The sequence below is a fragment of the Manacus candei genome, unplaced genomic scaffold, assembly GCF_025592945.1.
Source record: "Manacus candei isolate 608988 ecotype Guabito, Panama unplaced genomic scaffold, ASM2559294v1 h1tg000047l, whole genome shotgun sequence".
Lineage (NCBI taxonomy): Eukaryota > Metazoa > Chordata > Aves > Passeriformes > Pipridae > Manacus > Manacus candei.
In genome coordinates this window covers 1,114,349-1,127,019 of record NW_026138095.1, presented here as the reverse complement: position 1 = coordinate 1,127,019, position 12,671 = coordinate 1,114,349, and the positions used below count along the sequence as shown (strand labels likewise).

Genomic DNA, 12,671 nt, shown 5'->3' with positions numbered 1-12,671 from the left:
GAGCGCAGCCAGCCCGCCCGCCAATCGCGGCGCGGCGCGCGACGGCGCCTAATTCAAGCGCGGCGGATGAATGGGGAGGGGAATAGGCGGTGGCGCGCACGCGCACTGCGCCGCCCGGGAGGCGGTGGCGGGAGGGGGGTGTGTATCGGGGGGGGGCCCGCCCCGCCCTTCCCCGCCGCAGCGCGCGCGCCCCCCCCCCCGCGCACCGATTGGCTGGCGTCGCGCCAGCGAGCTGTCAATCACGCAGTGTAAACAAGGCGCCGATTGGCCGGCACCGATGGCGGTTTCGAGGCTCCCCACCCCCCTCCCCTCAGGGGGGCGTGGGGGGTGCACGCGCGGCCCGGGCGGTTTCGAGGCCCCCCCCGCGCGCAGCCCGGAGCGCCCCGGGCCGAGAGCGCGATCAAAGAGCGGCGAGCGGGGAGCGCACGGGCCGGGCTCCCGCAGGTGGGGCCGGGGGCGACCGGGGGGCTGCGGGGCCTGCGCGCCCCGCAGGGTGCGGGCTGTAGCGCTGGGGGACGTGCGGTGCGAGGTGGGGTGTGCGGCGGCCGGGGGGTGCGGTGTGGGGGGCCGCGCACAGCAGGGTGGGGGCTGTGTAGTGTTGGGGGGCTGTGCAATATGGGGGGACCGTGCAGAGCAGCGCTGGGGGGCTGTGCAATATGGGGGGGCCATGCAGAGCAGCGCTGGGGGGCTGTGCAATATGGGGGGGCCGTGCAGAGCAGTGCTGGGGGGCTGTGCAATATGGGGGGGCCGTGCAGAGCAGCGCTGGGGGGCTGTGCAATATGGGGGGACCATGCAGAGCAGCGCTGGGGGGCTGTGCAATGCCGGGGGTGGCAGTTTTGGGGGTGTGCAGTGTTGGGGGGCTGTGCAATGTGAGCGGGCCATGCAGAGCAATAGGGGGGGCTGTGCAAGGGGGGGACACAATATGGGAGGGCTGTGTGGTGTTGGGGGGCTGTGCCGTGTGTGGGGGCCGTGCAGAGCAGGGTGGGGAGATGTGCAGTGTTTGAGGGGCTGTGCAGTGGGGTGGTACGATGTGGGGGGGCTGTGCAACGCGGGGGGTGCAGTGGGGGGAGGCCGTGCAGAGCAGGATTGGGGGATGTTGGGGGGATCACACAGTGCAGTGTCGGGGGGGCTGTGCAATGTGGGGGGTGCAGTGAGGGGGATCATGGAGAATGGGGGGGGGTTGTGCAGTGTGGGGGGTTGCTGGGTTGGGAGGATCACGCAGTGCAAGGTAGGGGGCCAATGTGGGGGGGGCTGTACAGTGTTAGAAGTGCAACGTGGGAGGGGGAGAGTGAAATGTGAGGGGGCTCTGTGGTGCAAGGTGTGGGGGGGTCCAGTCCTAAATAACCCTGAAATGCTTGGGGGGAGAGTGCAGTGTTGGGGGGCCCTGCGGTGCAAGGTGAGTGGGGGTGCAGTGCTGGGGGGCTGTGCAATGGGGAGGCTGTGCCATGGGGGATACAATGTTGGGGGGCTGTGTGCAGTGTTGGGGGGGGGCATGGTGGGAGGGGGCACTGCAAACTGAGGGGCTGTGTCACAGGAGGGGCTTCAGAGAGTGAGGGACTGGGGACCACACAGTGGGAATGGGAGCAGGAGAGGTGTTGGGGGCCAGGGCTGCTACTGGGAGGGGGGCCCAGCAGAGGCTCCCACTGGGGTCCCCACTGGGGCCCTGCAGGGTGGGTTTTTTTCCTTTTTTGCAATAAAAGGCTGTAATTGATTGAAAAGGCTGAAATAAATCACAATCTCTCGTAACCACGATTAGATTACGGTGGGCGATCCATCACAGGGGACGGCAATCGAGTCAGGAGGGAGCGGCCGGGGGCCCACGGGGACAGAGCCGAGCACACTGGGACGCACGGACACGGCACGGGGACAGACAGATGGACAAGGACAGCCGGGAACAGGCGGCTGCACCGCGGGGCACGGCCCAGCACAGGCGCTGGTGCAGCGGGACGTGCAGCTGCAGCACAGAGCCGTGCCCAGGGACGCGCCGGGGGACACGCTGACACGCACACCGAAGGACACGGGATCACACCGGCAGCTCGGAGGCACAGCCTCCTTATCCTCTCCCATGGCCACCGTGTGAAGGCCGGTTGGATCCCTCTCCGTGTGGGAAAGGCCAGGAAAAAGCCGTTATGGATTATCCCAGCGCGTGGAGCCGGTGCTGGAGGGGAGCACGGTGCAGATCCCAGCCTTGGGGCTCCGCGGCGTTTGGCTGCCAGGGGTCCCGGAGCGCTGGGGAAGAGTTCCTTGACTGAAAAAGAAAACTGAAAAAGCCAAAAAAAGCGGCTGTGAGGCTCTTCCTTCCCCAGTGACGGCAGCGGGAGGGGGAAGGATCCGGGGGAACCTCCTGTGCTGGGTGTGGGAAGGGGCTGAGTCAGGGGAATGTGGAGCACCAAGCCCATGTCCCTGGGCACGGTGGGCAGACCCCCAGGGGGAACACTCCCCCCATGGCAAACCCCCTGCTGTGGGCAGCCTCCCTCCCTGGGCAGACCACCCTCTGTGAGTTGGCATCCCCATAGGCACGGCCCCCTCTGCCTGTGGGCAGACCCACCCTTGGGGGTGCATTCCCTCTGAGCAGCCCCCCCAGTGGGTAGGCAGACCCCCTGCTGTGGTTGTACATCCCACACGAGCAGCTCCCCCAGCCCGGGGGTACAACTCCACTGTGCCGAGGCTGATCAGTGAAGTGAGCCCAAATGAGTGCAATTAAAGTCAATTTAATGAGGACCCCCCCACATCCACCCCCCAGCCCTGCAGCTGCCTTTGTCCGCTGCTGCTGCACACACGGTGCCTGTCCCACCCCCCCACTGGGCCTGTGCCACTGCAGAGCCCCTGAGCACGGTGTCACCCCTGGGGGGGCAGGAGGGGACCTGGGGGGCAGTGGCTGAGGCCAGGGCCTGTCCCTGCCCTGGGGACTGGCTGGGATGTGTTTAGGGGTGCAGCAAGGAGGCTGCAGCCCCAGCAGCGTCCCCCCTCCTCAGCTGTTCTCCTGAGCTTCATCCTCCTGGGAGCTGCCAAGCCCCCTCGGAAGAAAGAGGAGGCTGGAGGATCCCCCAACACTCCTTGGGTGGGAGCTGGAGCAACCCCTGGCTCTGCCTGGACCCCCCAGCACTGCTGCAGCGGGACCCCCTGGCTGGTGTGACCCACTGCCGTCCTCCAAGGCTCATCCCAGGGCTCTGCATGGCACGGAACAGCAGGTATGGCTCCCAGGACAGGCAGTTTTCCAGCTGGCTGTGGCATTCCCGGCGCGTCTCAAGGCCGTCTGCGTCCAAGGGTTGTGTTTGTGGTGCAGAGGGACGAGGTGGCTCAGCACCACTGTCCCCTCTGCTCCCAGCTCAGGGCCCTCGCCCCCTGCCCAGCACTCCCGGGGCTGGTGGGCAGCGGGGGGCACAGAGCCACAGCCGCTTAGGGGTCCGAGGAAAAAGGAAGGAACTTAACTCCCATTAACCATCCCATTGTACTGGCCGTGGGAATAATCGGGTTTGCTAATGCAATTGCTGCCGCGATGCGAAAATCCGACTGGAAAATGTATTAGAGCAATTATCCGCCTCCCTCCGCAGCCGGCGGAGCATTAATATTCAATTTTGATGTGGAAGCCCTATTATGTTAATGACTTTGGTGACAAAAGTCGTTAATGCAAGACGTTCCCTTCATGGCAGCAGCATCAGCCGGGGCGAGCAGGGGCTGCTGCCACGGGATGGGATGGGGCACGGTGCGAGGGTGTGGGGTGGGGCTGTGGGGGGTCCGGGAGGAGCCCCCTCCCCGGCCTTACGGGGGTCCTGGTGCTCGGGTCGAGCAGCCGCTCCACGTTCTGGAGGTGCCGGAGCTCCCGGGTCTGCGCCGGGGCGGATTAGCCGCGCTGCAGCACACCCGGCAGCGCCGCTCCCTCCCCGCAGCTGCCCTCCTTTGTTCTCTGCCCGAGCCCGGGGAGATGCACCGGGAGTTCCCCGCCTGCCGGGAGGTGCTGGCCGGTGTCCCGGCCATCAGGTGACACTGGTGCCGTGCCCCTGCCCCGGTGCTGCTGCCGCGGTTTGGGCAGTGCCATGGGCAGGCCTGGATGGGTGGATAGGTGGGTGGGTGGATCTGGAGCTGTGGGCTGGTGGGGGGGGGCACAGGGAGGGGGGTGAGGAGCAAACCATCAGTAGAAGCAGCACCCCCTGGCCTTGCCATCAGCGGCCACCACTGCAGCTCCCATGTCAGTGCCATGGGCAGTGTGAGGCTGAGCTGCACCGTGACAGTGTCCCGGAGCTGCTGGAAGGGACAGGAAGGGGCAGACATGGAGCTGAGAGCTGCCTGTGACGGAGAAAACGACCATGACCTTCACCTCTCCAGCAAAGGGCTTGTACCCTGGGCTGGGAGTGACTGAAGGCCCCAGTTTTGCTGTGAGTGTGGCTGGCAGAGGGTGGCCCTGTGGCACAGGAACCCAGCTGGCCTGGCACTGGGGCTGGTTGGGAAGGAGGAAATTTTTCAGGGCCAAGGAGGGGACAGCAGAACTCAGACACAACCCAGGCATAGGCTGGGATTTCTGTTGGCCCTTTCCAGGCTCCCCCAGGAGGCTCCTGCCAGGTGCTGTCCCCTCTGTGCAGTGAGTGTTCTGTGTCCCAGTACAGGAATTGGCACGTGGCTGTATCCCCACCCTGGGGGTCCATGTATGGCACAGCTCTGCCTGCATGGGGGGCTGCAGCAGCTGGGATTTGTTGCCCAGAGCCCCCCAATATGATGCCACCCACCCCCAGTCCTGGTTCTGATGGGCGAATGGGGCCACAGGCACCCCAGCACAGCATAACCCTGCTGCCACCTTGGGCGCCCTGACCCACAACACCCCCGGGACAGCAGCCGAGGGACCCGTCCAGGGTGTCCCCCGCGGTCTGCCGGGGCAGGAAGGTGCCGCGCTGATGCTGCCACACGGGATCCGGCACTGACGGTGCACGGTTGGGCTGCTGGGGACGGGACACCCCCTGGGGACACAGGACCGCTCTGGGGACACACCCCGGTGGCCCGGGGCCGTTCCGGGGGCGGCAGGGCCGGGTCCTCCCGCGATCCCCTCGCGGTCCCCTCGCGGTCCCCGCTCTCGGCTCCACGCGCACGTGGCCGGGCCGGGCCGGGCCCCGGGCCCCGCCCCGCGCCCCCATTGGCCCAGGGCCCCTCGTCCCGCGCTGCCATTGGCCCAGCGCCCCCCGTCCCGCGCTCCCATTGGCCCCGGCGCCCTCCACAAACAAAGGCCGGCGCCCAGCGGGGGGCCCAACGCGCGGCGCTGATTGGCGGGGCGGAGGGGGCGGGGCGGGCCCGGGCAGGCCCCGCCCCCCGAGCCACGCCGGGTGCCCTAACAAGGAGAGGGGCGGGGCGTGCCCATTCATGCGCGCAGGGGAGGGGCGGGGCCAGCGCGGGGGCCGCGCTTCCCGCGCGCGGCGCGTTCCCACGGCGCGGGCGGGCGAGCGAATGAATGGGCGCGCGCGGAGGGCCCCGCACGGCTCGGTACGGCCCCGTAACGCTCCGCACGGCTCGGTACGGCCCGGTAATGCTCCACACGGCTCGGTAAGGCTCCGTACGGCCCCCTACGCCTCGAGGCCATTGCCGCGCGTGGGTACGTGCGGGTGGGGAGCGTGTCCACTCGCGGGTGTGACGGTGCCAGGGCGCGCGCGATGCGTGTCCTGCCTGTGTGTGTGTCCCTGCGTGTCCTCGGTGCTGCCGCGTCCACACGCACCCCGCTCTGTGCCTTCCACACCCACGCGTGTCCGCCCCCCTCCCCCGCGCGTTTGTTGTGCTGGGAGGTGAGGGGCGTTTCCCGGGGCCCCCCACGATCGCGGCTCTGCATCGCCCCAGCCCGGCCCTGCGGTGCCCACGGACACCACCATCGGACCCCACAGCCTGGGGACCCCGCAGCTGCCACTGGGGTGACACCATGTGGGGGGTCACCACTGCCTCTCACCTCCCCCCAAAACGGGCTGTGCTGCTATACCCCCCCTCCCCGCACAGATCAGCCCCCTTGCCTCCATCTCCCTCATCATGCCCATAAATTGATTCCCAATCCGGTTCCCACCCTGCCAGCCCCTCGCGGGACACGCGGCCGCTCCCGGCCCGCGCCGGAGACGTGGACTGAACTTTGGTCCCCGAGCAATTAAGGTGCCTGAAACTGCACTTCATTAATGGTTGTTCCGCAATAAAACCCATCAAACTGCCCTTATTTGCAATATAAAACCGCAATTTGTTTTAATTTATGTTTTTCCATCCTTGCCGGGTGGTTCCTGGGATCTGCCAGGAGTCTGTCACTGGAGCTGGCTGTGGGGAGCGGGGTGGTGGGTGCTGGTCCCCGTGAGAAGGGGGCACACGGGGTGGTGGGTGGGCGCAGACCCTCAGGGGCACCATGGCATGGGTGGCCTCTGCCCCAGGTCTGGAGAGGAGGTTCCCATTCCTTCCCATTCCCTCTGGACCGTGTGCTGTGTCCCCCAGGAAGGGAGGGCAGGGATGTTCCCAGGGTGCTCTCACGGTTCCAGGGAAGAGCATCCCTGTGCCATGGGAAGGTTCATGGGAGCCCCCCCAACCCGGAGCTGCCACTGAGGCGAATTCCTGAAGAAAAATCTCTGAGAGCAAGGGTGAGATGGGGGTGGGAGCCCCTGTGCCTGCATTTCATTGAGGAGGGGTGGGCCCGGCCCTTTTCCTGGGACAGCATCACCGGTGGGAGCTGGGACTCTGGCTCAGCTGAGGCTGGGGTGTGCACACACATGGAGCTGTCACATCCGACACAGCAGCGGCGCCTGGAGCTCCCAAGGGATTTGTACTTCCATAAAGCAGCGCGGAATCCCCGCGGGATCAGCCGGCCCTGAGCCCCCATTTCTAATTACAGTAATTGTGGCTCTGGCATCCTCTGGGGCCGGTTGTTCTCCGGGGCTCCAAATCCAGGCGGGAGGAGTCTGGGCCATGGGGCAGGACTGGGAAGGGCTCTGAGCCGCCCGGGCTTCCCGGTGGATCTGTGGTGGGAATACTGCCACTGGCTGCCAAATCCAAAAGGGCCCTTTGCCGGCTCCCAGTGTCCTGTGCTGGCACAGGGGGGTCCCCATCCCAGCTGGCAGCTCCTCATGCAGGTGCCTGGCCATGCAGGGAGTTGGGACTTTCCAGGGAATTCTCCCTTGCTATCAGCAGGTCCACAATGGGAATCTGCCCCGGCACTGCTGGGGAGGGACACAGGCAGTGCTGGGACAGAGCCTGGCTCCTGCTGGAGGCAGGATTTGGCCCTGGAGTGTTTGGAACTGCAGAAAACTCCCATCCCTCGGGATGGGCATGGAGATCCCAGGGGGAGGTGGCAGAGTGGGGCCTTCTCCCTTGGTCTCCCCATCCCATAGGAATTCCCAGCTGGCTCTGGATGCTTCCCAGGCTCCCACTCACACATGGAGAAGCCACTGGAGCTCTTTTCCTGGCAGTGCTGAAGCAGAACACGCTGGGGGCACCCCCAAAGCGGCTCCGTGACACCCCGAGGGGATCCCTTGGCCCAGCCCGAGGACACACACGGCCACGGCCCCTGCTCTGGCACAGGAGCCAGGAAAGCGCCGCCGCTGGAGCTACTGATCCTGCGCCACACCTGGAGGGAATTAGGCCGCCTGTTCACCTCCCTGCAAACCTTTTGTAGAGCGAATTCCTGCGGTTTCCAGTCGCAATTGCTACAAATTATACGAGCACCGCGTGTTTCGCTCCGACGGGAGCGCTGACCTGCTGCTGTGCATGGCCTCGGGGGACCCCGCCACAGCCCCCCGCAGCTTTCCTGCTATTCTCCTTGGGTTTTCTGCCTTGTCCTGCAGGATTCTGGGGGGTCCGTCTACGGTGGGCTTTGGGATCGCTCCGGTTGGGATGGGGAGCAGATGCATTGTGTGTGCACAGCTGGATGCGTGCCCAGATGTGCCCCCAGGAGGGGGTTCCCGGGGGGATGTGCTGCCCTCGAGGGGCCGTTCGGGACCCCCCCATCGTCCCGGGGACTCCTGCCCGGATGCCAGCGCTGTGGTCATGTGCATGCGTGCACATGCATGCATGTGAAGCCATGCGCACAGCCATGTGCTTTCCATGCATGTGCGTGTGTGTTTGTGCACTCCCGCACGCCCCTGGCCGCACTGAGCTCCCCGAGGGTGCCCCCAACAGCGGGGACCCCCCGTTATCCCTCCCGGCCTCCCAGGACCAGCGAGAACGGTCCTCCAAGGCGGTAGGAGCGTCCCCACTCGGCGGCGCGTACCACGTGACTTCCGGGAGCGGCGGCGGAAGACGGAAGTGCCGCTGTGGCCGGTGCCGGGTCGGGGCGGGCCTGGCGGGGCCATGGCGGGCACGGGCGGCTGAGGGGGCCGGGGGCACCGGGGGGCTCCAGGAGGATCGAAGGGCTCCAAGCCGGCCGGGGGGCGCGGGGAGCGGCCACAAACCGGGCCCCCTCCCTCGCCGCGGGGACCCCCCACCGCGGGCCATGGCGGCGGCGGCGGCGGCGGGATCCAACTGGGGCCTGATCATGAACGTGGTGAACAGCATCGTGGGCGTGAGCGTGCTCACCGTGCCCTTCTGCTTCCGACAGGTAAGCGCCCGCTCCGCGCCCCCCCCGGCGCTGGGGGGGCTCCCCGGGGCCGCCCGGTGGGGAGGGTGATCCCGCCGGTGGCCCCCAGGCTGGGGCGGCTGTGCCGGGCCCTGCCCTGGTCAGCCAAAAGCCCCCGTGCGGGTGCTGCCCCACTCCGGGGTACCCGGGGGGAGGGGAGGCAGAGCCCACGTTTGCCCCCCTGGTCCGAAATTGGGGGGGTGGTTCAGGGGTCGGCAGAGGAAAGTCAGCAAAGGAAACGCTGAAGACTCAGATCAGGCCTCCCTTGAACCAAACAATGCAGTTTTGTTTGTGGTGGGGTCTCCAGCTCGTCATCTCTAAACCAAACTCTGTGTTTTCCCCTTCCCCGGGGTCTCCAACTGATCATTCCTGCCCTTCTTGTGAGGAGCAGGAAAAACTAAACCAAAGGATTTGTCCATGTGACAAGCACGAGTCGATTGGGAGGCATTTGCAAATGCCTGCTGTGCCCCCAAGCCTCAAACCCAGGATCTGCTCCATCCCCAGGGCCCCCCTGCCTCAAAACAGTGGGAAAAGGGCAGCTGGGATCAGGATTTGGGCCTGTTCCAAGTCACCTGCTTGAAAAGTGACCTGTGGTTCCCTCCCTGTGCAGAGAGGGAGGCAGGAGAGGAGCTGGGTGAGGGGTTTGGGATACCAAGGAGTGGTTAATTTATCAAGCTACAGCAGGGGTGGAACCTCGGGGTCTGTCTGTGCTCCCTGCTGGGGGATGAGCCAGGGGGGAAGTTCTGCTCCACAACTCACTCCCAGTTCACTCCTGGGAACTTCGACTGGTGCAGCTGAGGGCTGTGGGAAACACGAGTGTGTTCCCTGTGGCCTTGGGCTGTGGAGAGAGTGATATGGAGCTGATGGGGAAGGGAGGGAATTCTGTGAAACAGGGAGAAGCGTGACTGGAATTACCCAGGGGTGCTGAGGGAGGACCTGACCCCTCACCTCCCACTGTTTTCTTCCCCCTGTGCTCTGTTCCAGTGTGGGATCATCCTGGGGGCTGTGCTGCTGATCTTCTGCTCGTGGATGACCCACCAGTCCTGCATGTTCCTGGTGAAGTCGGCCAACCTGAGCAAGCGCAGGACCTACCCCGGCCTGGGTGAGACCCCTGCCCCAGGGCTGCTCCCCAGCCCTCCCTGCTGGCTCTCACACCTGCAGTGTGACCTGGGCCTCCCGATTTCCATTTTCCCACTGCTGCTGCTGGAACAGCCGATGTTTTCCTGCTGCAGTTCCCGTTCTCCCCTGGGGCAGCACCGGGGTCTGATCCTGCCCCCGACAGCCCAGCTAATGGTGCTGAGTTGTTTTGGCTCCCCAGGGCAGGGGAGGAGGTGCAGCACTGCCCGATCCAAACCCCAGCTCCCGGGAGGCGTCTGGGATGAATTAATTGTGGGTCTGGGATGAATTAATTGTGGATCTGGGCACGAGTTCCCCGCCCGGCGCTGCCGGGACAGCGGGTGCTGCCAGCCTGGCATGGAGCTGGGCTGCCTGGAGCCGAGCTGGGAGCTCCTTTATGGCTCAGCAGAGAGGAAACAGAGTGAGCTTCCAAGGGCCTGAGAAACCAGAAACATCTGGAAGGTCCCTGGGTGGGTTTTGGCAGGGCCTGGCCGCCCTCGGAGCACGGTGCTGGTGCCAGGAGCCCGTGGCCTCTCTTGGAATCCTGACTGACCTGGGGGGCAGGAGGAGGTGGGGGGGGTTCCAGTGCTCTCCATTGCATGTGAAACAGCAGGAAAAGCCACTTTTTCCTTGTTTTCCCTTATTTTCCCGTGGGAGGAGGGTGCTGGCTGGCGCTGCCCTGGTACAAGGGTGCTGACAGATGGGTTTGCTCCTCCCTCCGGGTGCCTGAGGTGCTGCTCCTGGGAAGTACATTCTGGCTGCTAGGAACGGGAAAGCTGGAGCAGCTCCGTGGTCTGGGGATTGTTGTGATGCCGGAGAGAAGGGGGAGCCCGCATTCCAGCTGCCAGTGCCGCCCCCCCGGCCCCCTCCACACGCCTTTGTGTGCTGCTTCCCCCAGTACACAGAGTCCCCTCCACCTTGGAGCGTGTCCCGGGAAAAGGGATCCTCTGCACGCTCCCAAGCCAAGGGGCTGGAATATACAGAGGGCCAGTAATGCTTCCCAGCTTCCTCCTGGCACGAGGGGGCTGGCAGCCGTGCTGTGCCCACTCCCTGTGCCCTGGGAGAGGAGCCACGGGCAGGGACAGCCCCGGGAGCGCTCCCGCGCCGCATCCCAATGCTCCGGGGTCGGGCAGCTCCACACAGACCCCCTTTGTCCCCGCGGGCCGGGCCCGGGGACATCTGCGGGCACTCCTGGCAGCCCCGGGGCCGATGCCGTGGGAGGATTTGGCAGCTGAGCCAGGGAGGAGAGTTGTGCACATTCCCTGCGGGCAGGCACTGCCTCCCGGAGGGACGGCGGCACAAAGGAGGGGCTGGCCCGGGCTGGGGCTGGGCCATCAATGCTGCAGGGAGGGGAAGGGCCTCGGGCAGGTGTGTGGGCGAGGAGGGAAGCAGGATGCAGTTCCCAGATGGATTTTAACCAGGAGATGGGTGAATCCCTCCCTTCTGGCTGTGCAGGGGCTGTGCTGGCCCTGGGGCAGCTCAGCCCCACAGGGGAGCCGCTGAAGCTCCATCCCAGGAACCACCTTGGGTTTAAAAGGCTTCTCTGATTCCTGAGCAGGCTCAGCTCTGCCCAGCCTGGGCACCCAGAGGTCCCATTCCAAGGATTCCACTGTACCATTTCTTTTACAGTCGTCACCTCCAGGAGAAGATAAAGGATCCAATTTTTCCAGTGTCCCCAGGTGGGGACATCAGGTGTAGTGTTAGGAGGCATGTTCTCATTGAACATCAATTCCAAACAGTCGAGGAGATGGGCTGGTTCCAGCCCCACCAGTGGCTGTGTCCATACCCAGGGGCACCTGGCTGTGTGTGCCAGAAGGATGGAGCGCCGTTGGATCCTCCTGGAGCTCAGCCTGTTAATACCCATCTCCAGGAGGGATATTTTCCTCTTACTCACTCCTCTCCCTCCTCCCAGGCCCTCTCTGTGTGGGACTGGCCCCCCCAGGGCTGTTGCCTTTTCCCCCATGGCTGTGGATTCCCGGAGGAGGCCGGGATGGCCGTTCCCGGTGCCCGGGCGCTGTGCCTGGTGGCGGCTGTCCCACCACCCTGGCACCGAGCCAGCAGCTATTTCGGGTGCTCCCCCACGTCCCCGCTCCAGGCTGTGGGTCCCTGCCGTGCCTTTTGCTCATTTTGTGGGAGAACATCTCGTTTCCTGAATTTTTAGCTCAAAGCAGAGTCCAAGAGAATCAGGAGTTGAAGTTAATATTTAAAATAGCAGAAGAAGCTTCCAGAAAGGATCCGAGTTTGTGTGCTGGCGGGTTCCAGGAATGTTGGGCTGTGCCTTGAGGGAAGGCAGAGGGGACTCCGGGGTGGTGGGTTCATGCTGGACAGATTTGGGCACTGTGGTCTGGGTTTGGAGCTCTCCGTTCCCATTCTGCCCAGTAGGGTCTAAAAATAGAAGTGGAGTTTTCTTGGCATTGTTATTTTTGAGAGAAAACCCAATGATTTAAGGACTACTGAGCATTTTCTGCTCCAGCCCAAGGATGGGAGGGGGGGAAAAGCAAAGCCTTGGCAGCGGCCCTTTGGTGTGGGTTGGGAGCACTGGGTATTCTGGGAATGGGATTGAACGTTCTGGGCACCAGCTCAGCTCTCCCAGCCAGCCATGTCAGGCGGCCCAGTTCGAGGGGGAAGATAAAAATAAAAAGGGGAGTTGGATTGGAATTCTGCTCCACTTCAACTTTTGCCACACAGAATCTTGTACAGGAATATTTTCTCTCCCATTGCCTTTAATGGCTGCCATGTGTGGCTGCTGCTTCACACCACTTCTGGTTTTAAATAGAAAAAAAAAGAACCTGCTTGCTGGCTTTTCCTCATCTTTGTTCCTGTCTTATGTGGTTTTCAGTTCCCAGAGGGAATGGCTGAAAAAGAAAGTGGGAGGGTGAGGCAAACAGCCCCCAAACACCAGCAGTGGGGCCCTGCTGCACTGCCCTGTGTCACTGTTAGTGTGCAACTTTGAACTGGCCTCTGCCCTATTCTGAGCCTTTCTTTGACTAACTTCCAC

The 12,671-nt window shown here is 64.4% G+C and overlaps 1 protein-coding gene and 1 long non-coding RNA gene across 3 annotated transcripts in view; both read left to right on the top strand.

Annotated features, from left to right (window-relative positions):
• The first annotated feature begins 332 nt into the window (after nucleotides 1-332).
• Nucleotides 333-3,376, top strand: LOC127475541 (uncharacterized). Its single transcript, XR_007906234.1, has 3 exons — nucleotides 333-444; nucleotides 1,757-2,353; nucleotides 2,976-3,376. It is a non-coding gene; the product is annotated as an uncharacterized LOC127475541 (long non-coding RNA).
• Nucleotides 3,377-8,203: 4,827 nt separating this feature from the next.
• Nucleotides 8,204-12,671, top strand: part of SLC38A10 (solute carrier family 38 member 10) — a 30,264-nt gene continuing 25,796 nt past the window's right edge. Inside the window, exons 1-2 of one of the 2 annotated variants that reach the window (XM_051797328.1) lie at nucleotides 8,204-8,539; nucleotides 9,542-9,659. In XM_051797328.1, coding sequence (XP_051653288.1) covers nucleotides 8,435-8,539; nucleotides 9,542-9,659 — 223 coding nt within the window. In that variant the 5' untranslated portion in view covers nucleotides 8,204-8,434. The remainder of the gene's footprint in view (nucleotides 8,540-9,541; nucleotides 9,660-12,671) is intronic. The other variant, XM_051797327.1, reaches the window with a different exon arrangement.